Source organism: Gymnoscopelus microlampas (genome assembly GCF_963454915.1).
Source record: "Gymnoscopelus microlampas genome assembly, chromosome: 3".
Classification (NCBI taxonomy): domain Eukaryota; kingdom Metazoa; phylum Chordata; class Actinopteri; order Myctophiformes; family Myctophidae; genus Gymnoscopelus; species Gymnoscopelus microlampas.
Window position 1 is genome coordinate 7,562,624 of NC_139940.1, and position 24,754 is coordinate 7,587,377.

General features: G+C 44.9%; 1 protein-coding gene across 1 annotated transcript in view; it reads right to left on the minus strand.

The window, feature by feature from the left end:
* The window catches only part of nacad (NAC alpha domain containing), a 56,336-nt gene extending 31,582 nt beyond the window's left edge, over nt 1–24,754 (minus strand). The window contains exons 1-3 of the mRNA XM_084049538.1: nt 24,627–24,754; nt 7,259–7,575; nt 523–5,389 (exon numbers count right to left, since the gene is read on the minus strand). Of these exons, the coding sequence (XP_083905664.1) occupies nt 523–5,389; nt 7,259–7,575; nt 24,627–24,714 (5,272 nt within the window). The 5' untranslated portion in view covers nt 24,715–24,754. The remainder of the gene's footprint in view (nt 1–522; nt 5,390–7,258; nt 7,576–24,626) is intronic.

Sequence of the window (24,754 nt, forward strand, 5' to 3'; positions counted from 1 at the left end):
GGGGGAAAGCTTTCGCTGTGAAATAGCCGATCGACAAGCTTGTAGATCTGCTATTTTCCCGCGAAAGTCTTCCCCCACGATCAGGATGCTGGGGCTTAAGTGGTTAACTAAAGACAAGTTAACGGAATAACGAAAACTAGAATTGGAAAAAAATAAGCATTTTAGTTAACTGAAATAAAAATAAAAACGAGGCTTTACAAAAGAAAATATGACTAACTGAAACTATATTGTCTGTTTACTAAACTAAAATCATAGTCTTTGTCAATATTTCATATACTGTAAATCATTTAGCCTTGACAGTTTTAAGCCCTGTAAGATTTTTTTTTTTAAATATCAAAATTAGCTGATCTACAAGCTTACATCTCAAATAGCGGATCTGCTTATTTAAAAAAGATTCCTGAGCTTGTAGAATCTCGCACCTGCTACCCCATATTACAATAAACTAAAACGAATAAGAACTATACTAAAACTGAGCCTTTTCAATTTTTTTGAACTAATAAAAAAATGCAAAACTATAATAACCTTGGTGTAGAGCAGGCTGGGACTCCTGGACAGGGGCGGGGAGGTCGTCTTCTGGGACTCGGGAGGAGGCACGGGAGACAGGAGGAGAGAGGGGAGGCGGTGAGGTCGAGGGAGGAGTCGGAGGCAACGACTGCGCGTCCTCCAGCGTCGGGGAGCTGTGGCCGCTCCCGACGTCATTGTCATTAACGTCCTTCATGCCGCCATTCTGACCATCTGCAGGTAAGGGCCTATTATCTAGCACTTCCTGTAGTTTTTCTGCCTCCGGGTTTACTACTACTGCAACAACATTGAGGTTGCCGGGGGTGTGGGTGGCAGGCTTGGGAACATGGGGGTTAGGGCACGGGCAGTTCTTCTCGATTCTCTGCGGATCGTCCACGCCTTTGCCTTTCCCACGTGCCCTCTGTGGCGCGTCTTCAGACGAAGCTCGGTTCGGGGGTTTCTGCCCTCTTGTGCCCGGGTCCCCCGTCGAGCGGTGTCCGTCCTTGGCGGCTTTGGACGGGGCAGAAGTTTGCTTTGGATCAGCGGCAGACGGGAGGCCTGTGTTGGCACGTCTGTCGGTCTGGGGTGGGCTGTCTTTGTTCTGTTTTCCTCTCCGTCCTTTCTTAGCAGCGTGAGTTTCATCTGTGCAAATGTCCCCTTCAGGGGTGTGACGTGACGAGTGCTCCACTTTCTGTGCAGGACAGCTTTCTCTCTCCTTCCTTTTCTCTTTCTCCTTATCTTTCTCCTCCACACTCTCCTCCTCTTGGTCCTTTCTGCTTTTCACCCTATCTGGTTCCCCTGAGTTACTAACATCGCTCGGCAGTCCCGTAAAGGCATCTTCAGTCTTTGGTTGGTCAATGTCTCTGTCAGTCACAGGACTGACCCTGCCCTCCATTTTGCCCCCAGCCTGTGGAGCAACAGCCTTCGATTTAGGCTGAGAAGGAACATTTTCTACCCGCACTTCCTTGCAGGCAGCTGGAAGTGTAGCTTCCTGAGAAACTCTACCTGGTCTGGATTCACTGGATCTGTGTTTAGGGGTGAAGGACCCAAAGGAGCCTCCCAGCAGAGACAATGAGATGCTGGGCTCTGGTGTGGTTGCCTGGCACACGGGTGTGGTTGCGTGAGACACAGGTGAGGTTGCCTGACACGCTGTGTCTGCTGCAGGAACGGACGGCTGCCCTCCCGTGTCTGTGTCCTCCTGTGTTTCCACACCCGGCTCTACGAGCTTTCTTGGCCTTTTGGAGGCTGTGTCGGAGGAAGGCTGAAGCGGTGCCTCGTTGAGTGGAATGTTGGAGATGGACTCTGTCACACCGACATTCCCGCTCTGAGGTCTTGGCTTTTCTGACAGGGCATTGAGAGTTCCACACCCTGGCATTGCCAGAGAGTTGAAGGCTGAGTCACTGTTGTTGTCGTCCTGCTCTCGTGTGTTATCTCTGTCATCATCTGGTTTTAGGTTGCTGACGTCATCCTCTGGGAATCTGGAGCTGCCGTCCTCACCGCCGCCAGCTTCTGAGATCTCCTCAATGGACCTCCAGTGGGACAAGTTGGATTCGGCGACTCCCTCGGCCACCAGTTCCACGTCTGCCATGCCATCCCTGTTGTTGTCGTCTTCATCTCCGAGAACATGGTCATTGTCATCTTTGTTTGTGCCAGCGCTGATGTTGGGAGCCACATCCGTCTGCCTGCTTTGTGCCTCCACGTCACACATCAGCAGGTTCTCTGCCACTAAATCATACCTCTCTCCCAATGACAAGGAGAGAGACTCTCCTGCTCCCCAGGCACCGTGAAGTTCGGCCCCAGATTCTAAGGCCAAGCCTAACGCCACGCCCATACCTTCAGCCCCCCATGACCCAGTTCCAGGACCCATTCTGCTGCTCGTGTCCGTCTCAGAGTTCTCCCTCTTGGGAGAGATGGCAAGGGGGGAGTGAGGGGATCCGAGGATCCCTGGCCCCCCTTCCTCGGCACTCAGGGTGTTTTCGCTCAGGTTCTCCTGGGCAGGATCACATGGGCCATGTTCAGGGGTATGAGTCAGGTTATCGGCCAGGTTTAAGGGGCCCTCCGGGGAGGAAGACATGGGGATGTTACTGGGGTTGGAGCCAGGCTCCTTGGGGTAGGAGAGGAGAGGAACACCTTTGTTCAAGTCATTGGTGGCAGTGGTCAGCCCCAGATTGCGGCTGAGGGGAGTGCCCTCGGGGCTTGCGCTCTCCAGAGTAGGAACTGAGGCGTTCCCATTCTTCTGGTCAAGGTCCTGCTCAGACTCTTTGTGCCTGCTGGGTCCACTCGCGGCCACAGCCCTTCCCAGCTCAGGTGTCTTATGAGAATCAGCCTTGTGCAAAAAAAGTCTATCTGCCCTCAAACCCCTGTAGCTTCCTGGCTGAGAGTGTCGAGGCTTGATGAGCAGCTTGAACGAATCACTTTCTGGTTTATCTTCGGGCTCTTCCTGTGGTTTATCGTCACTCTTTTTGTCGTTTCCTCTCTCTGTGCCGTCATGCTGCGTCTGCTCCTCCACTTCTGGCTCTTGTACGTCTGGCTTGGATTCTGTTACCAGGGCGGGGGTGCTATGATCCGTTTTGTCCTCTGGGGGATTGGCAGGAGGACAGGGACTGTGGGTCTCAACGGCTGCAGGATCACTGGAAGCGGTGCCAATGTCAGCCGATATGACCGGACGATTAGCAGGACGTTGGTCAGTTGCTGTGGCAGTGCGTCTGTCTTCTTTAGGCGGGTCGGGGGGCTCCGAGGACCCAGAAGAGATCTCCATCTCGCTCTCACTGCCACTCAGGCTGTTGGAGGACTCTGGCTGGGCAGGGACGGGTTCGGACAGTTGCTGTGGTTCTGGATCTGGATCTTGTCTCGGCTCTTCTTGCGTCTTTGCGGGTTCTGCCGGACCGGCCGCCCCGGCAGCCTGTGGCTCAGTGGGTTCCGGTTGGTCCAGAGGCTTGGGTTCTGGTGACTGAGCGTGTCGTTCGGTGCTGTAGAGACGCTCGTCCTCCTCTCCGTTATAGGAGGCAGAGTCCAGGGAGTCGTCCGTGTCGTCTTGGAAGCAGAAGGAGTCGTTCAGCGCCTCGTTGATGGACGTCTCCGACAGCGAATGGAGGAAGGAGGCGGAGGTGTCCTCCTCCTCCTCGGCGGGGTCCACCGCTTTGCCGTCGCACTCGTCCTCGTCATCTACGTCTCCCCCTTCCCCCTGCTCCTCTTCTACCACTTTCACCTCCACCTGAGCCTCTTCGGCCCCCGCCTCCTTGCCCTCCTCATCGTCCTCCTCATCGTCGTCCTGCTCGTCGTCATCGTCGTCTTCGGCGTCCGCCTCCTCCTCTCCGTCGGCGTAGGCGTCGATGTCATCCTTCCTGTGGTTCACCTCCCCGACCTCGTTCTCCTCCTCCGTTGGGAACAGAGTGATCTCCATGGAGTCGGCCTGGAAGATGAGGCTGGTGTGGAGGGGGAAGGAGAGGAGCGAGGCCGGGATCATCCTCTCTTCGTCCGGTCCGTCATCGCCAAAGGCCCCCGGGAAGAGCATGAAGGAACCGGGGAGGTCCCCGTCCACGTCCAGGCCCAGGTGAGAGAAGGCGTTGAGGGGCAGGATGGGAGAATCGGGGCTGAGGCTGTCCGACGCCATGGTGAGGTTGTCCGTGTCAGGGGTCAGGGGCGCGGCGGCCAGCTCCGGGTGGGTGACCCTCCCCTCTGGCGGCTGGTCCATCTGCGCGTACAGTTCCTCTGATGCACAGGCCTCCAGTCGCAATTCCAGGCCCGTCTGCAGCATGGGGCTAGAGTATTCTATCCTCCTCAGACCAGGCTCCTCCAACGGGCAAAGTGAGCCTTCAGACTCGCCTCCGTCCTCCTGGGAGCTGCTGCTCCGGCCGCTGCTGCTCCTCAGAGGGGAGGTGTCCTCCGTCACCCAGCGGGGGCGGCAGCTGCCTCTGGATATCCGGATCCGCTCGCCTCTCAGGACCTCCTCCTCCTCGAGGATCGCGGCCTCTCTTATTCCCGCCCGGGAGCTCAGAGTGGAGCCCTCGCTCCGGCACAGGCGGTAGCTGCCGGCTCCTACTCCTCCCCTCTCTTCGTCTCGCTCCAGCCCTCCTCCTCGCGCCCTCTCCTCCTCCACTTCGTCTCCGATCTCCGACAAGGAGCCCACGAAGCACGCGGGCGCCTCCTGCGCCTCCTCGGTGAGCAGCGGGTTGGGCGAAGTGGAGGGCGATATGGAGGAGGTGTATGAGGAGGCCCAGCTACCCCCTTCCGCTGTGACGTAGGAGCCGGAAGGAGAGGTGAGAGGAGAACAGAGGTCCTCGCTGTCCGAGGGGGAGCCGGGGGACAGGGGGCAGGCGGGGGAGCCGGGTAAGGAGCGATGCTTGAGGTGAGAGTGGCGGGCGGCCATCTTGATGGGCGTGGAGGGCGCGGTGTAATACAGGTCGGGGTCCAGGGACGAGGGCACGCCCACTCTCAGCGGGTCAACGGTGTAGGCGGGCTCGGAGAAGGACAAAGCCACGGGATAGGCCGGCTCCTGAGAGAGGGGCGGTCCCTCCTCTTGTCTGTCTGTCGAGTCGTCCTCCGCCGCGATTGGCTCCGGGGACAGAGAGGGGGCGGGGATCAGAGGAGTCAGAAGAGGGTACAGGAGGGAGGCCGGCGGCTGCATGGGAGAGCCTCTCTCCTCCCCCTGGTGGTCGGTCTGTGAACCGAGGCCCGAGGCCGGCTGGGTCTCCGGTGGTCCCTGGGGTTGGGGATCCGAGGACCCCGGGATTCCTGGCAGGGGGATGGCCTGGCCGCTCCGCCCACGCAGGGCTCTCTCTTTCTGGGACTCGATGGTCTTGAGCAGGGCCTCCTGGCCCATCACCACCCTGGTGTCCATGGTCTCCGGCTCCTGGTAGTCGCTCTCCACTTCGGAGCCAGTCAGGACCTGGGAGTGAAGGTTGGAGAAGACCATGTTAATGTTTAGATCAGGGGTCCCTCAACGTTTTTCAGCCCAAGGACCCCCTAGCTGAGAGACAGAGATGAAGCAGGGACCCCCTCTATATTGTGCGTAGGCCTATTGTGTTTCAGATTAAACTTGTTTTTTTTCCCCTCTACACCTTTGCCAGAAATAGCCGATCTACAAGCTCACAACGCCTCGCAGCGCGAGGCGTTTTGAGCTTGTAGATCTGCTATTTTTGGCTAAAGTTCTCCTCAAAAAAGGGATGCTAGGGTTCAAGTGGTTAAGGTAAAATAAAAAAAATCATATCACACAAAGATTTGGCGGACCCCCTGTAGTAACCCCGAGGACCCCCTAGGGGTCCTGGACCCGTTACGTGAGATTCCATTGCAGCCAATCTACAAGCTCACAACATAGCATGATGCAACATGTTGTGAGCTTATAGATCTACTATTTCCGAATGTCAAAATCGTCCAGAATCAGGGGAAATTGTTTTATTTGTTTTGCATAATGCCCTAAATAGCGATGCCAGGGTTAATGTGGTTAAATGTGTAATGTGCTGTATAACTGTCTGTGTTCATGTTTAATTGATATGTGGGTCAATGATTTACCCACGCCTCCCCTTGATACAACACACCTGTGCCCTGTCCTCTATAAATAGCTGATCGTATGTCCCTCAACACCCTGAAGAAGACTGGTCATGTAGAAATATTGGTAATATTGATTCGATTGATTTGAGTAGATTGTCTAGGTGAAGGCTGAGGGGAAGAAAACGATGCTCTGCTGTGTTCGCTGTCACTTTCACTTAACACTGACCTTTGTGAGAATCGACCTGGTCTGTCTGGTCGCCAAAGTTACAATTTACAATTCAGGCATTTATTCAGAGTGACTTACAAAGTGCAAGATTAGAGTAAATGGATTCCCAAACTCGTCCATGCCAATGACACCCAAATAGCCATAGCCTCTAGCTGCGGCCCCCCTATTGGGAAATGGCTTTTAGAAAAACAGCTACAAGCTCACAACACCGCCTTTTGCCTTTTTTCCCCCCTCGATAATGTTTGAGGATGTTGAAAAATGTGGGGACTTTAATTATTATTATCTCCATCATTATATTATATTATTATCTTTATTTTGTTGTTATTTTTTGTATTAACATTTCTTTTATTTGGGGGGGGGGCATTTTCAAACCTTTATTAGAGAGAGAGAGAGAGAGAGAGAGAGAGAGAGAGAGAGAGAGAGAGAGAGAGAGAGAGAGAGAGAGAGATTTGGAAGGACATGCAGCAAAGGATTTGTGCTTATAATAAAGTACAATTTTGAGGTATTTTTACTTTACTGGAGTATTTCCAATTTGCAGTACGTTTACTTCTACTCCACTACATCTCAGAGTATTCATTCATCTCAAATATTATACTTTTACTCCACTACAATTATTTGAAAACTTTAGTTACTAGTTACTTTGTAGATTTTGATTATTATTATTATTATAATATTATAATATTATAAACATGCCTTACTCACTTCAGCCCTGTATATACCTTTCGGTAATTTGAAAATAGCAGATCTACAAGCTCACAATGCGTCACATCGCGACGTATCGTGAGCTTGTAGATCGGCTATTTTCAAATTATTTTTATACATTTTGAACTTGTGAAATGGGAAATTCTGCACAATGACTACTTTTACTTTTGGTACTTTAAGTACATTTTGATGCCAATACTTTTGTACTTTTACTCAAGTGAATTTTGAACTTTTACTTGTAACAGAATATTTCTTACATAGCAGTATTGATACTTTTACTTAAGTAAAAAAATGGGAGTACTTTTTCCACCACCACTGGTTATTACTTTCAAATCACACCTTAATTCTTTCCATTTTGACAGGAACGCGGTGTCCACAGGGTCCGTGGCCCCCCAGCTTGGCGGAAGGCCTGGGCGTGTTCGTGTTGCCGTAGCGATGGTCGGAGCCCTCCGGCTGGGGCCGCTGGGTGACGGAGGAGCTGGGCGTGGCTCGGACCAGCCGCGGCCCGAACGGAGAGGTGCATGCTGGGAGCAGCTTCTGGGGGGTGCTGGGGGAGGGGCTGGAACCGCTGTCGCTGCTTGGTGTGGAGCCGCTGTCGCTAGGGGCGGAGCCACTGTCGCTAGGGGAGGAGACGGTAGAGGGGTGTCTCGCCATGCCTGCAAACACACGATAAGATAAAACTGTGTGTAAGACGAAGAAAATGAGGCTTTGCATTATGATTTTCTTTTCTTTTTTTAAAGAACACTGATGATTTCTGACTGAAGTATTTTTGCTCATACAAAGAGTCTGACCTGGTTGGTAGTATTTCCAGTTTCAAGTACTTTTACTTCTACTCCATTACATCTCAGAGGCAAATATTGTACTTTCACTCCACTACAATTATTATATATTATATATCACAGTGAGCTTGTAGATCTGCTATTTTCAAAAGATTTCATACATAATTCTGCATAATGAGTACTTTCTACTTTTGGTGCTTTAAGTACTAAAACAGAGTATTTCTACATTGCAGTATTGATACATTTACTTAAGTAAAGAAATTGAGCACTTTTTCCACCACTGCATGAAACACATTAGACTACAAGCTTATAAAAGTGAATACAAATTCAAATTAACAACAGAAAAATAAGGAATATGACAATTTTCTATTCAACATGCACATTTTCTCTAGGCCTGGGAGTCTGACTTATTGAAAAGAAGTATCTGTGCTAGAGCTAGTGTATTCATTTAAAATGAGCATTTAAAGTATAAGGTCAGATAGGATGAAACATGATTCATCCCCAGAGTGAAAATGTGCTCCTTTCAATGTCAACTTGATGATACAGGAGCAACACAAGAGGTTAAGGACCCCAATAGCGTCCTGCGAGAGAGTGTGTCACTTAAAAGCATTAATAAACGATGTACTGTTGTATATTACAAACCCTGCATTTACATGAACATACAAGTGTGGTCAGACACTAATGTACCCTCTGATGCTACACTGAGTCATTGTCATTTGGACAGTTTCCCACACAAATTCCCACATGCATACAGTATGCGTACGACCCAGCAATGAGTCAACAGACAAGTGACATCAGCCCAGCGGGCTACAACAGTGACTTCATGGGGAATATATCAGATGCTTAGCTATTCTAGACCAGGGGTCTTCAACAGGGGGTCCTCAGAGTTACTACAGGGTGGCCACCAAATCTTTGTGTGATATGATATTTTTTTACATTAACCAATAACCACTTGAACTAGCATCCCTATTCTGAGGAGAACTTTAGCCAAAAATAGCTGATCTACAAGCTCACAACGCCTCGTTGTGAGCTTGTAGATCTGCTATTTGTTGGCAAAGAGATATAGCTGAAGAGGGAAAACAGAGCAGACCAAGTAAAAAAAAAAAGTTTAATCTGGAACACAATTTTATATAATATAGAGGGGGTCCCTGCTTCATCCCTCGCTCAGCTAGGGGGTCCTTAGCCTGAAAACGTTGAGACCCTGCTATAGAGTGACTTAAAATGACTGAAGGTGTATACAGTCTGGCTCAAGGACACAAAAGGGGGGGGGGTCTATGGAACAGTTTACTCTTGGCCACTGGTTCTCAATTTTGGGTGCGGGGACCACCAGCGGTCCAAATGGACCTTTACCATTGTGGTCCATGGTTTAAAAACTAGGATCCCTAATTTCCATACAATTAAAAAGGTTGAGAATCACTGCTCTAGACTAGAGTCTAGCCACTAGGTTGCCAATATAACGTAGTTAAAGAACACAATGGGTTCTCTTGGAACTCTTCGTCCGCAACCCTGCATCAAAACTACTTTTGCATTCCGACGAAAACCACCAGTGGAGATGGGAGTCACCGGTCTGTGGCCATGACAGAGACATCAAGATGCTGAAAACATGAGGGCCTGCAGGCCTGCTTCAGTGCTTTCATGTGCTGTGTTCGAAAGCTGTCTTCTTCTGCCACTCATCACCCCAGGAGGTGGCAGAGAATGTCACCTAAATGTCACTCAGCTACTCATCAAACAAACACCATTTCAGCCCCGTTACAAATATGTGTTTTTCGAAAATGCGACACGTTGTGAGCTTGAACTGTAGATCTGCTATTTTCGAATAGTATAAAATATGGGGGGGAGTGGTCAATCTATGTTTTGTAATAATAATAATCTACATCAGCAAAGTAACTATAGGCCTACTAAAGCCTAAGTCGAATAATGGAGTAAAAGTACAATATAATAATAAGTGAAAGTATGAAGATTGGAAATACTCATGTACATTTTATTTAGTTTTACTTAAGAGTAAATTTACTTGGTTACTTTCAACCACTGTTGTTAACCCCTTTCAACCTATCGTCCCTATTTTGGGTATATAAAAAAACTGTTTCAGAAATAGTTAAAATTGCTGATCTACAAGCTCACAATGTGTCTCTTCGGAACACTGGACCATCAGTATACCACACTGGACCACACACACACACACACTATCATATGCTTAAATTAGTCAGAGGCTGGAGGAACAGTTAGTGAATGAGCGCGTCATCTCCCTTCACTAAATGACCACGTCAACTCCATAAGCCTCTCCAGGAATGAGGAGAGTCAGAGATAAGAAATGACACGGAGGAGTGGAAATGACAGAATGGTGTCAAAGGGGAGGACTGGAAACAGTCCTGGGTCAGAGAGAGAGAGAGAGAGAGAGAGAGAGAGAGACAGGGTGAGAGAGAGAGAGAGAGAGAGAGACACACAGGGAGACAGAGAGACAGAGAGCGAGAGAGAGAGAGAGAGAGAGAGAGAGAGAGAGAGAGAGAGAGAGAGAGAGAGAGAGAGAGAGAGAGAGAGAGAGAGAGAGAGAGAGAGAGAGAGAGAGAGATTTGGAAGGATATGCAGCTAAGGATTTGTGCTTATAAAGTCTATTTTTGAGGTATTTTTTTTACTTTACTGGAGTATTTCCAATTTGTAGTACTTTTACTTCTACTCCACTACTGTACATCTCAGAGGCAAATATTATACTTTTACTCCACTATAATTATTTGAAAACTTTAGTTACTAGTTACTTTGTAGATTTGTATTATTATTACAAAACATACATTACCCACTTCAGCCCTATATACATTTCGCCCATTTGAAAATAGCCGATCTACAAGCTCACAATGCGTCGCATTGTGAGCTTGTAGATCTGCTATTTTCAAAAGATTTTTATACATTTTAAACATTTGAAAACTTGTGAAATGGGACATTCTGCATAATGAGAGAGCGAGAGCGAGAGCGAGAGGGGGAGAGACAAAGAGATACAGAGACAGAGAGAGAGAACTGTTCATTCTTTGCTCGTTTTTATTATTCATCGTATTCCTTTCCCCCCCGAAGCTTCCATTCGTCAATTTAACCTCTTAACCACTTGAGCACTGGCGGCCCTATTCTGGGCATGTTATAATAGGTGAACATCTGACAAAAATAGCAGATTTATAAGCTCACAGCGATGAGATTTGGTGTAGAAGGGAAAAAAGGAGGGGACCAAGTACTGACGCCCTGGGGGACCCCGGTAAGTATATAGGGTTTACGTGGTTAAGCCCTATACTTTAAGCCCAATATACTTTGTTGTATAGTGAATAGCAGAAATTGTGATCGGCTATGTTCGCTATTGTTGAAAATTTGGGAACATTTTAAATGTGAATGTTTTTAAAACATTTTTTTTACTGAATTTAATAATCAAAATAAAATCTTTAGGAAATAGTTTTTACTTTTTTTTTCACCTATTATGAGTATGACACGGCCAAAATAATAATGCCAGTGCTTAATCCTTAATTGATCTTCATTAATCCATTAAGAACTGAGGCCGATACTAAAAATGTTTTCTAAATCCTTTTTTTTTTATATAAAAAACATACAAAACATAAAAAAAAAAAAATACAAAATATTAAATATAAAAACATAAAAAATATATATATATCAAAATATGTTGTTCCAGAGATCCCCAGAAGCAAAATTTTGAGTTACAAATGCTTTAAAAATATATATATATTCAAAGATTTGCACAAAGTTTTCGCAATTTTTCAAAAAATAGCCCTAAGAAATCTTAAAATGACACACAGCTGCGTTCCCGGTCTACATGGATTAAAGTACCAACTTCCTCACATACAGTAGTCTACAATATGTTTCCGTTTCAGTTCCACCGCTCGTTTGAAAGCTTTGCTTTACGGCCGGATTGATGAACAGTGTGTGACTGTATACGGGCATCAGAGCACCATGGGGTTTATTGTATGGAAGAGACCCACTCACGCTGCGAACAACATCGCCATTCTTCCACTTAACTGGCCCACAGCCGCCATGACCTCAATCCATGTGCTGATTGGACATTACGACACTCTAATGGCTCAGCTCGGTGCCAGACACACACACACACACACACGCACGTACACGCACACACACACGCACACACACACACACACACACACACACACACACACACCAGGATGTGATTACGCGTGCTCAATGACTTCTATCTTTGTGAGGACATCCAGTCCTCACATCCTAGAATATGAGCAGTGGTGGAAAAAGGCCTCATATATTTTACTTAAGTAAAAGTATCAATACTTCGATGTAAAAGTACTCTGTTACAAGTCCAGAATAAAAAATGTAAAAGTACAAAAGTATTGGTATCAAAAGAGTACCAAAAGTTAAAGTACTAGAATGTTTGAAAATAGCAGATCTACAAGCTCACAACGCGTCACAATACGACCCGTTGTGAACTTGTAGATCGGCGATTTTCAAATAACCTAGGTAAATAGGGCTAAAGTGGTTAATGTATGTTCTATAATGTAATAATGTATATCTGCAAAGTAACTAGTAACTAAAGTTTTCAAATAATTGTAGTGGAGTAAAAGTACAATATTTGCCTCTGAGATGTAGTGGAGTAGAAGTAAAAGTACTGAAAAATTGTAGTGGAGTAGAAGTAAAAGTACTGAAAAATTGTACTTAAGTACAGTACTTGAGTAAATGTACTTTACACCACTGAATATGAGGATATTGTTTTTTGCCTGATGAAGACCATGCTGGCCTAAATGTTGCAGCAGTAACATTTATGGACGCAAAGTAGTCATAAACTTAAATATCGGGAATACATCGCCTCCGAAAATATTTAACAGAATTCATCACCTTTTAAAGATTTTATTTTAAATCAATATGAATTTAAAACTACTTAAAGAGGTTTTAAGGACCTGTTCATTCAGTGTGCATAAAGTCTTTACTTGTTTTTACAAGGTCTTAAGTTTTAGGATTAGATTAAAGATTAGTGGTTAAATGATCATGCCGGTGTCATATATATTGTTCATATAAACCATTTCCCGTTCATTACTTTTAGATTAGATATTATGTTTTTTCTCCAAAGTCACTGTTACTGAACTTACCCGAATAACACTGGCTAAATATTACTGTGTGGTTAAGAAGTCACTGAGGTTTCATTTTGGTTCGTAAACCAACAAAGCCTCCAAGGACTACGCAATCTGCACTTTACAATGCTATGATGAGTATGCCAATATATCTGCTGTCGGGCAGAAACCAGCTATGTCGAAAATATTAACTTTTCAGGAAATTAAAAAACATGTTTTTAGAACAACACAACACTGCCTCATCAAAGTCGGTATGGTGACTTAGACTTTATACATTGTCGGATACTTGAACGTGTCCTTATATCATCATCACTTTACCCAAATACAGCTCAAGAGGAGTTATAGGAGGTTTTTGACCATTAATGTGGAGATAGGGTTTTTATCCGTCTGACTTCGTCATTCTAATCAATGATGGACAAACCACCGACTGTAACTCCACAAGTTGGAGTTAGGTGGTTTGAACGGCAGCGTGAGGATCCAATGGACTTAGGTTTAGTCAGACGCACTTTTTTAATACTTTTACAAATTGGTTCAATTTGTAAAACCCACACACAGACGTGAAGGGTGTTCAATAGCACTGATTCATAAAAAAAGAAAAAAAAAAGTAGAAAAATGGAGATAGCTGGTTTCTGCCAGACAGCGGCGATATAATATAACAAACACAACTGCAATAGTTAGTCTACCTGCTCTTCTATTGAGACATTTAGATGCTTTGTTCCAGTAGAACCACTATACTGTTTGACAAATGTAAACAACTCGCCTTCCCAACCATGCTCTCTATTCTAGCTCAACAGCAGTAACAATGTCGGTGCTCATGATGATGCGGGGGTGGGTAATGTATGTTTCATAATGTGATAATGTATATCTGCAAAGTAACTAAAGTTTTCAAATAATTGTAGTGGAGTAAAAGTACAATATTTGCCTCTGAGATGTAGTGGAGAAGAAGTAAAAGTATTGGAAATTGGAAATACTCCAGTAAAGTACAAATACCTCAAAATTGTACTTAAGTACAATAGCTAAGTAAATGTACTTAGTTGCTTTACACCACTGTTTGAAATGAATGGCATCCAGTGGCTTCCCCGAAAACCAAACAATGAAAACAGTTTGGCAGTCATGTCAAGTATATAGTGTGAGTTGTAGTCAACAGACTAAACAGACCAGAGGCAACTAATGGTAAGGTGAGATACTGTACTAATGTATCTTAGGTTAGACAGTGTTAGATGACATGAGGGTTACAGTTAAGGACAGAGGTTGGAAATTAATTTAGTCGATGGATGCAATAGTAACACATGGTGTGTGTGTGTGTGTGTGTGTGTGTGTGTGTGTGTGTGTGTGTGTGTGTGTGTGTGTGTGTGTGTGTGTGTGTGTGTGTGTGTGTGTGTGTGTGTGTGTGTGTGTGCCTGTGCACCACACACACATTCTGCCAGGAATCCTGATATCACTTACTAATGGATTCCGTTCCATCACCCCTCCACCTCCTCCCCTATCTCACTCCTCCACTCGTCTGTCTGTCTCTTTCTCTCTCTCTATTTCTCTCTCTCTCTCTCTTCAACCTCCATCCTCTCCATTAGTCCCTTCTCTCTCTCTCTCATCATATCTCTCTCTCTCTCTCTCCCATCATAGTGTACATTAAAAAGCACAGGTTAATGTCAATACTGTGATTAAGACATTAGTGTGATTAACCCATTCGATCCGGGAAAGCATCTGTGTCACTTTAGATTTTCTATAAAAAAAATAGCATATATACAAGCTCGGTGCCGCACTATGAGCTTGTAGATCTGCTATCTAACATTCAACAAACATTTATTTAAAAAAAAACTGTTAGGATTTAGAAGACATTTGTATGATTTTTCAAAAATAGCAGATCTACAAGCTCATAGCACGGCACTCGGTGCCGCGCTATGAGCTTGTAGATCTGCTATTTTTGAAAAGCCAAAGTATAAGATAATGTGTTCAAAATCTAAAATGACAGATGCTTTTCCCGGTCTTAATGGGTTAAGCCATTTGCATGACGCTCATACTAAGGACCTAATGAGAACAAAGCTCCATATCATATGGAAGCACATGTGCATCTCCATCAGATATATTCCAATCGCGTGTATAAACCATAATGATATGATATGATTATATACCCAAACAGCACCATCACAGTAATCACATCACAAGACAAAGGCAAGGCTAATCTATTTGTTCAGCACATTTCATACACAAAGACCATTCAAAGAGGCTTTGAAGAAATAAAGAATAATTCAATTATGAACTTTAAAATATGAGGAATAACAGGATATCATGTTATATGTAGGCTCCTATACCTATACAGTATATCAGGGGTCTTAACGAGACCTAACCCCCCTCATCTGCGAGGAAGCAAGGGACTGCGAAGAAGAAGATGCCCACAAAGCTCTTCACACCGCACCTCCGTGACTGGAAGGCCTGATTCTCCCACAGACCAGACGCAACAGCTTGGGGTCCCCCAGACGATCTGACCCTGACCTGACTACGTTGCGTCTCCGCTGCTTCTCTTCTCTACTGGCTGTCGTATCGGCAACCCTGCTCGACACTGCGCTCTTGCCTGAACATAGGCACAGCACATGGGCAGCATTCTGCCACGCACACAGGCTCCTCAAGTCCAAGCTTGAGTGGGATCTACAACTACACGTTTTCACCCTAAAACCAGCGTGAATTCCACCACGTCGTCACAAACCGACAACGTTCATCACTGGGCATCGGACACATCACATGACAACTGTGATGTGCGGTAAACACAGGAACAACTCTTGAAATCAATTCAGCTGCTCATGGCATATCATTCTTATTTCATTTAACTGTTGTTTTCTTACAGGATTTTAAAGTTAGGTTTAGCTTCCATCTGAATCCAGCTGAAACCTTGATTAGATTTAATGTTGAGATTTTCCTTTTTTATTAAATGTTGTATGTCTAGCTTAGGTTTGATTGAATAAATTAATATATTTTTAATATAAAATCTAGTTTGGTCATTGCTCAAGTTGAATTATTATTCCTTATAGAACATTGACATATGTTGACACACGTCTTAAAAAGGCTCTGCCGAGAAAAGAACGCTTTCCCCTTCAGATCGTGTAGATTTATTGAAATAAAATAATAAGTGATTATTTTATTGGTGGTTTAAAGTTAAGGTTAAATACAAATTAAGCTTGTGTTTAGTCATAAGTTGATTTTCATGGTGCCTCGTTAAATTTTTGACTCTTAATTTTAAATACTCATAAATTCCAAATGTATGGTTATTCATTTGATTATCCTTAAGATATTGAGAAGTCCTCACACTACATTTTTGGTTATTAATAATACCACCGATATTGAAATTGACATACTCATGCCTACTACATCACTGTTTCCCCTCATCCAGCTGCAAAATGATTTTCATTCCATTGTAGTCAATGGTGACTTTATGTTAGTTAACCTTTTCAGAGACTTCATGTTTTCAATGGTTTTGTCAAGAGTAACAGCACTAATAAACGGAGTAGTAGAAAAACAAGTAAGTGACACAAAGTAACAGGTCGATATTAAGCGAGCATCTGTATGAAATGAATATTGCACGTTCAGAGACATCTACACACGCCTGTTCCCCGATGGAGCAGTGTTTTCTACAAACTCTGCCTTTCCTAATCGCAAATGACACGCACCGAGCTTATGCTAACATCTCAACTTTATATCGGCTCTATCTCACTGTTCCAATAAGCAGTGCACATTCATGTATTAATCTAATTTGCCTATTTGTGTACTAGTGATGGTTATACTGTATGCAGAAATATGATTGAGTTGGAGTTGGTTAGGTATGTATGCATGCAGCAATAAAACAAGGAGGCTATTCTAACTATAATCGCTGTCATGGTTGATTCTTCCGATGCGCTCGGTGTTTGTTCCCTATATCGTCAAAATGAAACATTTAGCTAAAGATTGAGAGTAAAAGACATTTGAAATGCTTAACGTAATTATATTAAAGTAAGTCATTTTGCAACCAAACCAAACTGTAGGCTATCATGCAAACATAATGAAGTTGACCTAATTTTCTCAGCCGCATTATAAATAAAATTGTGTTATTATATTAAGCCTTTTAAACCAGCTAAATGAGTTGATGCATACATACCTACATACATAGAGGGCCCTTTTGATCTGAAAACCCCTGCGGAAAAAAGTCAAGCTACGCCACTGATATGAATAGCATCTGTCAACAAGTAAACAGCATACCTAATATCCATCTAAACAACATAACAGATCTACAAGCTCTACCGGATGAAGCATATAGGGCTTACAGTGAATGGTTAAAACGTGGACTCTCCATCGCGGTGGCAGCTCTCTTTCAACTCCATCCTCTTTCTCCCTTTTAACTCACTGTCCCCCCCCCCCCTCTGATTCCTTGTCTCCCCGTCTCCTTCCTTCCTCTCCTGCTTCCTCCTTCCTCCTTTACTGAAGATGCAGGCATCAGCACCTAGCGGCACTCTCTCCGTGTGTGTGTGTGTGTGTGTGTGTGTGTGTGTGTGTGTGTGTGTGTGTGTGTGTGTGTGTGTGTGTGTGTTTGTTTCTGCATCGTGTGAGTGTACAGTATGTGTGTGTGTGTGTGTCTCAGTGTGCAGTTTTCTCTCCATGTGTCTCTGCTGAGTCATGCCCCAGAGAATAAACCCTGTCACTCACTGTGCAAGTCAACATATGGCTAAGCACATGCGTTCACGCACACACACACACACACACACACACACACACACACACACGTTTGTCAGAGAGACATCATCTCCCAGCAGAGTCCAGCGTCAAGGCGACAAGCTCCCACAGTCATGTACACACAGACAGACAAACAATATATTTTGAACGTCACACGAAATGCATTTCATCATCATAATGAGTTTGATGAACCTCAACTAACATGAACGTAGCGTATAATCACCTCCTCAGGGTGGGTGAGGTACACGTTGTCCTCTTGGCCTGTTTGCACAGACGCAAAACAGTAACATTAGCAGCACTGATGCTGTGCCAGGGGCTGGGGATATGCTACCAGTGTACAGTAGCACATCGGCCAGGTCTACGAAAACAAGCCCAAAAAAAGCAACTAATTTTACCATTTGGTAATAGCCGATCTACAAGCTCACAATGTGTCGCGATGCGACGCGTTGTGAGCTTATAGATCGGCTATTTTCAAAAGAATCTTGGGGGGAAAAGTGAGATATTCTTAAATATTTTTGAAACATTTCAACAACACCTCCCTGGCACAAAATATTTTCAGTCAATGTCCGTGGACAAATACATGTCAATTTGTATATTACGGGCGACTTGTACAGAAAAACAAGCCCAAAGTCGCTTATAATGAGCAGACTTGGCAACACTGGATGCTACTAGCATCATCCCATGCTGTTGATCACCACTGTTAGCATCACTGCACTAGCTGGGAGGGATGGGGAGGACCCCCCCCCAGTCATTCATGTGCTTTTCTATGCTTCTGGTCAGATTAAATATTAAATATATGCATTTCCTTCTGGGAAATGTAGACTGTATGATATGTTTGATATTTACGTTTGACAAATTCACAATGTAACAATTTAATTAAAAACGTGTGTTAGCCACATTCACCCATGGTGTTCCTATTTTGGACGAATTAGTCAAAAATGTTTCTTTTCTTAAATATTCAAAGCTTTTTTAACTCGAAGCACACAAGTCATATAGCAATGCGCTCTGAGCTTGTACATCGGTTATTTTTTGCTATTTGTCGTATAAAAAACTATATAGGGCTTAATAAGTGGTAAAGAAACTGTCCCACCACCCCTCTGTTTTTATTTTTACAAATGGAACCCTGCTAATATCATTAACGACACTGGTCTCTGCAGCAGAGCCCCTTCAGACTTAACAATTCTCTTAATTCTCTGCCCTGGTTAGGGTGCCTCCTCCGAGGCAGAGCTGTGGAAGCGAGCGCCTGGCTCGCTCGCAGGCAGGCAGGCCGCAGAAGGCATGCAGGCCGAGCTGCGTCATACGAGGCTGCAGTGCCGGCCTGTTAGCCCCACGGGAGAGCCTCTGTTACAGTCTTTAATGAGAGAGAGAGAGAGGGACAGAGAGGGACCGATAGAGAGAGAGAAAGAAAGAGAGGGAGAGATGCAGGAAGAGAACAGGAGACAAATAGGAATTGATACTGTAGATAGGGGAGAGAGAGCGAGAGAGCACAAATCAGCAGTCACATGGTCTCCTCACCCTTCTCTCTCTCTCTCTCCCTGTCTGTCAGACGAGTCCGTCTCTCTGCCTTCCTCTACTGACATTCAGGCCAAGAAAGCACTTTATTTTACAGCGCGGGGCCTCTGTAGGAGCTAGCCGTCTATAAGAGATGGTTAGAGAGTGTGTGTGTGTGTGCGTGTGTGCGTGTGTGCGTGTGTGTGTGTGTGTGTGTGTTTCTCTCTTTTTCTGGAGCTATAATATTTTTAGTATAGTTTTTGTGCCTACTGCCAGTAGGCTAACTTAGTACCACTCACTCATGCATGTTTCATATATTCTTTTAATATTTAACTTTTGTTTTACAATTGAATCGGGCTGAAACCTTGCCACAAATTTTTAAATGACTGACCCCATTGATATGACGGCATCAATATTGATATTGATTATGCCAGAATAATTAATAAAAGCTGAGCATTCGCCTTTATTGGGAATCTATCTCAAATACAATCCCTCGCCACAAATAAAGAGAAATAGCAGCAGAAAGCAAACAAAAGGCTCGCCTGACAGAAACACCAGAAGCTGCAGATGTCAGAGATACTTATGGGAGCCAGGCCGTTATTAGACCCTGTCTTGTTTTTTGAACCACATGAACACTAGCACGAAAATAGCCACGACTGGATATTTTCACTAACGGAAAAAAGGAGTGGATCTAGTAAAGAGCCTAATGTTTCTTCCACAGTAGGTTTGCTGAGAACAAATGCTCTTTTTCAATTCTCTACTTTCAAGTCCGATACTGTTGACCACTGGGAGCCGACCATGGCATGAAGTACAACCACTGTCTTCTACTGTTGACCACCCATCCCAGATCTTTGCATACCAGTCCGGGTGATCAAACCAGCTGCTTTTAACCCACTATGTTTTTTTTTGTTTGTTTTTTCTTTCAGAAATAGCCAATCTACAAGCTCACAACACGTACATCAGCTTTTTTCACAATATGTTTTGCCTATAATGCCATCCGCAAAATAGGGACGTTAGTTGAAAGTGATTAGAATTAAGACTGTGTTAATTTTTTATGGCATGCTCTGAAAAGGCGTTATGGCATTCTATCTAAAATACAATCCCTCGCTACAAATAGAATCATGCAAATCGCAGAGAAATAGAAGCAGAAAGCAAACAAAAGGCTCGCCTGACAGAAACACCAGAAGCTGCAGGTGTCAGAGATGCCTATGGGAGCCAGGCCTGTATTAGTCCCTGTCTTGTTTTTTGAACTCTCACACGAAAATAGCCATGACTGGATATTTTCACTAGGAGTGGACCTAGAAAAGTCAACTAAGTATATCGGTATATATAAGTGGTTACTGCAAATCTTTCTTCCAGGGTAGGCTTGCTGAGAGCAAATGCTCTTTTTAATAACGCACTGCTTAGCCTGATACTGCTGACCATGGCATGAAGTACAACCACTGTCTTCTACTGTTGACGACTAGGAACGGCCCAGTACAACCACAGTGTTTCCCCTTGGGCTCAACCTTCTTCCAGGAGGTCCCTGGATCGAATTTCCACACATCCTTTGAACCATTTGTGGGTGTTGACATCAAATGCATAACGCATGGTGCAGTACTTTAATGCACTAATGCCAGCCCCAGATGTAGACGATATCAGCTGTGTGGTAGTAATTAACGCATGGGGGAACGTCAAGGGGAAGTTCTCTTCCAGTTCTCACAGGGGACAAAGTCACCCAGCGCAAAGACACTGTGTTTAAAATGTGCGCACCAACCTCATCCCAGCTGTTCATGTCCATCTCCCCTTTACATAACCCTCCAAAGGAATATACCTACTGCCAAAGCAGCAGAACGGATTCTCTTCGTCCCCCAGCAGAACATTTCTCACAAGAAAACGCAAAGTTTGGCCAACGCCACCAATCACTATGGAGTCGAACAAATGTCATCAGTATGATGTTAGAAATCCACAGGAAAGCCATGCCGCCATTAGATCCCTTCTTGCTATATACAATACAGATCCGTTAGCCAATGATAAACTCACAATTTTGTTTGTTTATTGTGTTAAGTAACACTGTCAATCTAGCAGCTGCTATGTGGCTAGCACTGCTAATCAAAGCCGGCCAGCTCTGTTGCTAACTACAGTAGCTAGCATAGCCAAACAAAGACAGTTTGGCTGTGTTTACTGCCATCAGTTTTCGGGAAGAAGTCATAATATGACTTTGTCGATATTATTGCCACCGAACAAGGGCAGTCGCGATGTTCTGTGCTAATTAAACAGTTGACTTCCCGTGGTTCACACCATGTCTAAGTAAGCTAGGTACCAGCCAAGCACCGGAGCACCTCTTCCTCCTTTTCCATATAATTATATGAAAAAAGCAACTGATATTGTTGTCTAGACATGGACTAGTAAGTAAATATGTAGTATAGCAGTATGCTTTTACTGCTACTGTCTGATGTACTCTAATGTCTGTACAAAGATAAATCCAGCATGCTTCAGCCAGTTGAAGGTAGAAGGGCTCGTCGGTGCTCAACAGGGACAACTTGAATCGGAGAGAATAATACCTGGGCACTTCGGAAGAGACTGCCCAAATAAAATGCTAGAGCACTCGACTGGTCTGCACGTATGTATTATTTAGCAGGGGTGACTGACGTTTCGACTTGCGTCTTCCTCGAATCAAACAGTACTCTAATGTCTGTCTGTATGGACAGCATGTTCCCTAATGTGAATGCTGTATTCATGACTGTAGTGGTAGGACTGCATTTCTTGTTATAATTATGCTAAAAAGAAGCACTAGGATATGTTTTAGACCATAAATCATAAAATATGTTTTACGTATGTTACATTCACAAGAGATTCAACCTGTTTTGTAGGCTTGAAATTATGTTTTATTTTAAATAGCATGGTTGACCTGCAATGAAGGCAGATTCAGACCATGTGACCAGAAAGGTTAACACACAGTACTAGAAAGCGATAGAAAGCGATATCTTTCTAGTACTACTATAGAAAGCTATGGCTGTGCTGACACCAAAGGGTGTCAGCACAGAGTTTAAGAATGCCTGTTTTAATATGTAAGAAAGGACATTTCAGGGGAAATTGCTTAGTGCTCCTTTAATGTTGGGCCATCACTGCAAAAATAAGTGAAAGCAGTGCATGTGTGTTTCTGATTCTATCATTCAATCATCATCATATTTTGCAAATCTTCACTTTATAGTCTTGTGGTTCGTCTAATGTGTTTCCATGCAAACAGCCCTACAAGTTATATAAGTGCAGGTGTGCCTGACCAATGTAGAAATAAACTGTTTGACTCGCTTTCAACTGCTTTTCTTACATTACCCAAGATCCCATCATATTAAAGCAAATTTGAACCTTCGGCTGATGTATGCTCCAGCAGGCTACTGTACTTGAGTACACCTTTGTACTCAAGCACCTATGCTACCAAAGACATCCTCAGTTGGCAGGTTTGGTAACCTGGTTGGCAGGTTTGGTAAGGTTTTCAAACTTTTTTTAATGTATTTTTTATTGAAACAATGACTTCTATTTCAGCATGGTAACTTTTCAGGAAGAGAAAGGCTGTAGTAATTGATAATCCATATCAATGATGTCATTGGTTTCTGAACTGTCCACAGCCCACCTAATATCAGAGACAGAGTAGACAGAAATGGTGCCATTTCCAATTATTATATGATTAGATTTGGTTGAAAATGGGTGAACTGCTAAGTACAAGATCTGAGTACTTCTTCCACCACTGGCTGGTAATGATGATTGTCGATCATCTTTATCTGTTGCTTCTTCTGTGCTCTGTGAGCAAGATTCCATTAACTGTCATTGCATGGAGAAACAAGTCTCAAAATCACACATAAATGCACACAAATACGAACATAAACCAATGACAACAAAGGAGATTCTGCCAGTATATACATTTAAAAAAAACTAGACCTAGTACAACTTTAGGAACGTTACATTGCTGTATTCATGTTATATTAGCCTTAACAGAAGTTCTCTAGAACAACAAAATCGCTAGGTCACCGTTGTCAGTGTAACATGAGTGGGAGAAATGGGCAGTAAAAGTCGTTTGATATATCTGCAAAATCTCCTTTGTTTGCCATTGTTTACCTGCTAAAGCTGTGATTTTGAAACCTGCTTCATCCATACAATAGAGTGACTGGAATCACTACTTCTGGTTTGAAATCACATGGTTGTATAAGATATATAAACGTAGAGTTTGTTCCACACCATTTCAGAAGCTCTCACAAACCACGTTTGGGTCACAAAGCACTGCTAAACTGCTGCCTCTCTCTCTCTCTGACCCATGTCTGTTAAAACGATGTGAAACCACAGACCATCTGACTCCCTCCATCATCTCCTCATCCATCTCCTGCTCGCCTATCCCTTCCTGCTCTCAAAGCTTCCCATAAGCACCAGCACCACACTAATACGTAAACACTTAACGAGGAGGATGCTTCTCTAAGGCTGTGTGTGTGTGTGTGTGTGTGTGTGTGTGTGTGTGTGTGTGTGTGTGTGTGTGTGTGTGTGTGTGTGTGTGTGTGTGTGTGTGTGTGTGTGTGTGTGTGTGTGCTACACTGCTGCATGGTTAGCTTGCTGTGTCATGGTACTGCTGCTGATGTTGGGATGGTGCGCGGGGGGGGGTTGTGAAGGGAGGAGCCTTTCCACACAATACTGCCCCACAAAACACACACCGCTGCTGGTTGGGGGGGACGGGGGGGGGGCTGTTTTGGTGGAAGGAAACAAGGTTACTGTTCTGAGGAGGAGGGGAGGGAGGGAGGGAGGGAGGGAAGGAGGAGGGGGTCCGGTTTAGGAACCAGAAACACAGTTCATGGTAGGACGATGGGGGCTGCTTGGAAGGGTTAATTGGGTGTGAGATGTGTGATATCATGTGTGTGAGTGTGTGTGAGATGTGTGTCTGCGTGTGTGTGTGTGTGTGTGTGTGTGTGTGTGTGTGTGTGTGTGTGTGTGTGTGTGTGTGTGTGTGTGTGTGTGTGTGTGTGTGTGTGTGTGTTGGGGGGGGGGTCTCAGGGGAGGCTGCTGGGGGGAGGGGTGGAGAGAGGAGGACGACGAGACAGCAGTAGCAGGTTGGGGGGGGGGGGTGCAACATGCGATGTATAGGAGTGAACACGCGGTCGCAACGCAACTTAAACACTCACCATCACACAGACAGAGAGACACAGACAGACTCACCATCACACAGACAGAGAGACACACAGACAGACAGACAGACAGACAGACAGGGCCAGGCTACTACCTGCCAGCCAGGTGTGCTTGTCTTTCAGCCTGTCTGTCTGTCTGTCTGTCTGTCTGTTTTCCACATGGCAGCTTAAGCACGCGTCCAGATAAACAGTCTGTCTGCTGTATATATACTTTCACTCTCTCTCTCTCTGTCGCTCTCTATGCGTCCTCCGCCTGATTCCTGCCTTGTCATCGTTCTCTTCACTTTCACTCAATTCCTCCCCTTTCCTCCATCTCTCCTCCTGTTTCACCGCCGTCCCTTTACACTACGCCTCCCTTCCCTTCTCTTCTCCTGTCCTCTCTTCTATTCTCTTCTCTTCTCCTCTCCTCTCACAAATGTTATCCTCCCCTTAATCTTCTCTCCCTTCCTCCCCTGGTCATTGCGTCGGTCGTTTCCCTGGGGGAAGGGGGGGTGGGGGGGGGTCCTACCTGGTCCAGGAAGCCCCGGCACCTCCTCGGCACCCCGCTCCGAGCGTCTGGCTGTGGGGACAGATCTGTGAGTGCTGTCCCCTGGCATGTCGGTGCCTGGATCTGTCTCTGACGCAACAAATAAACCA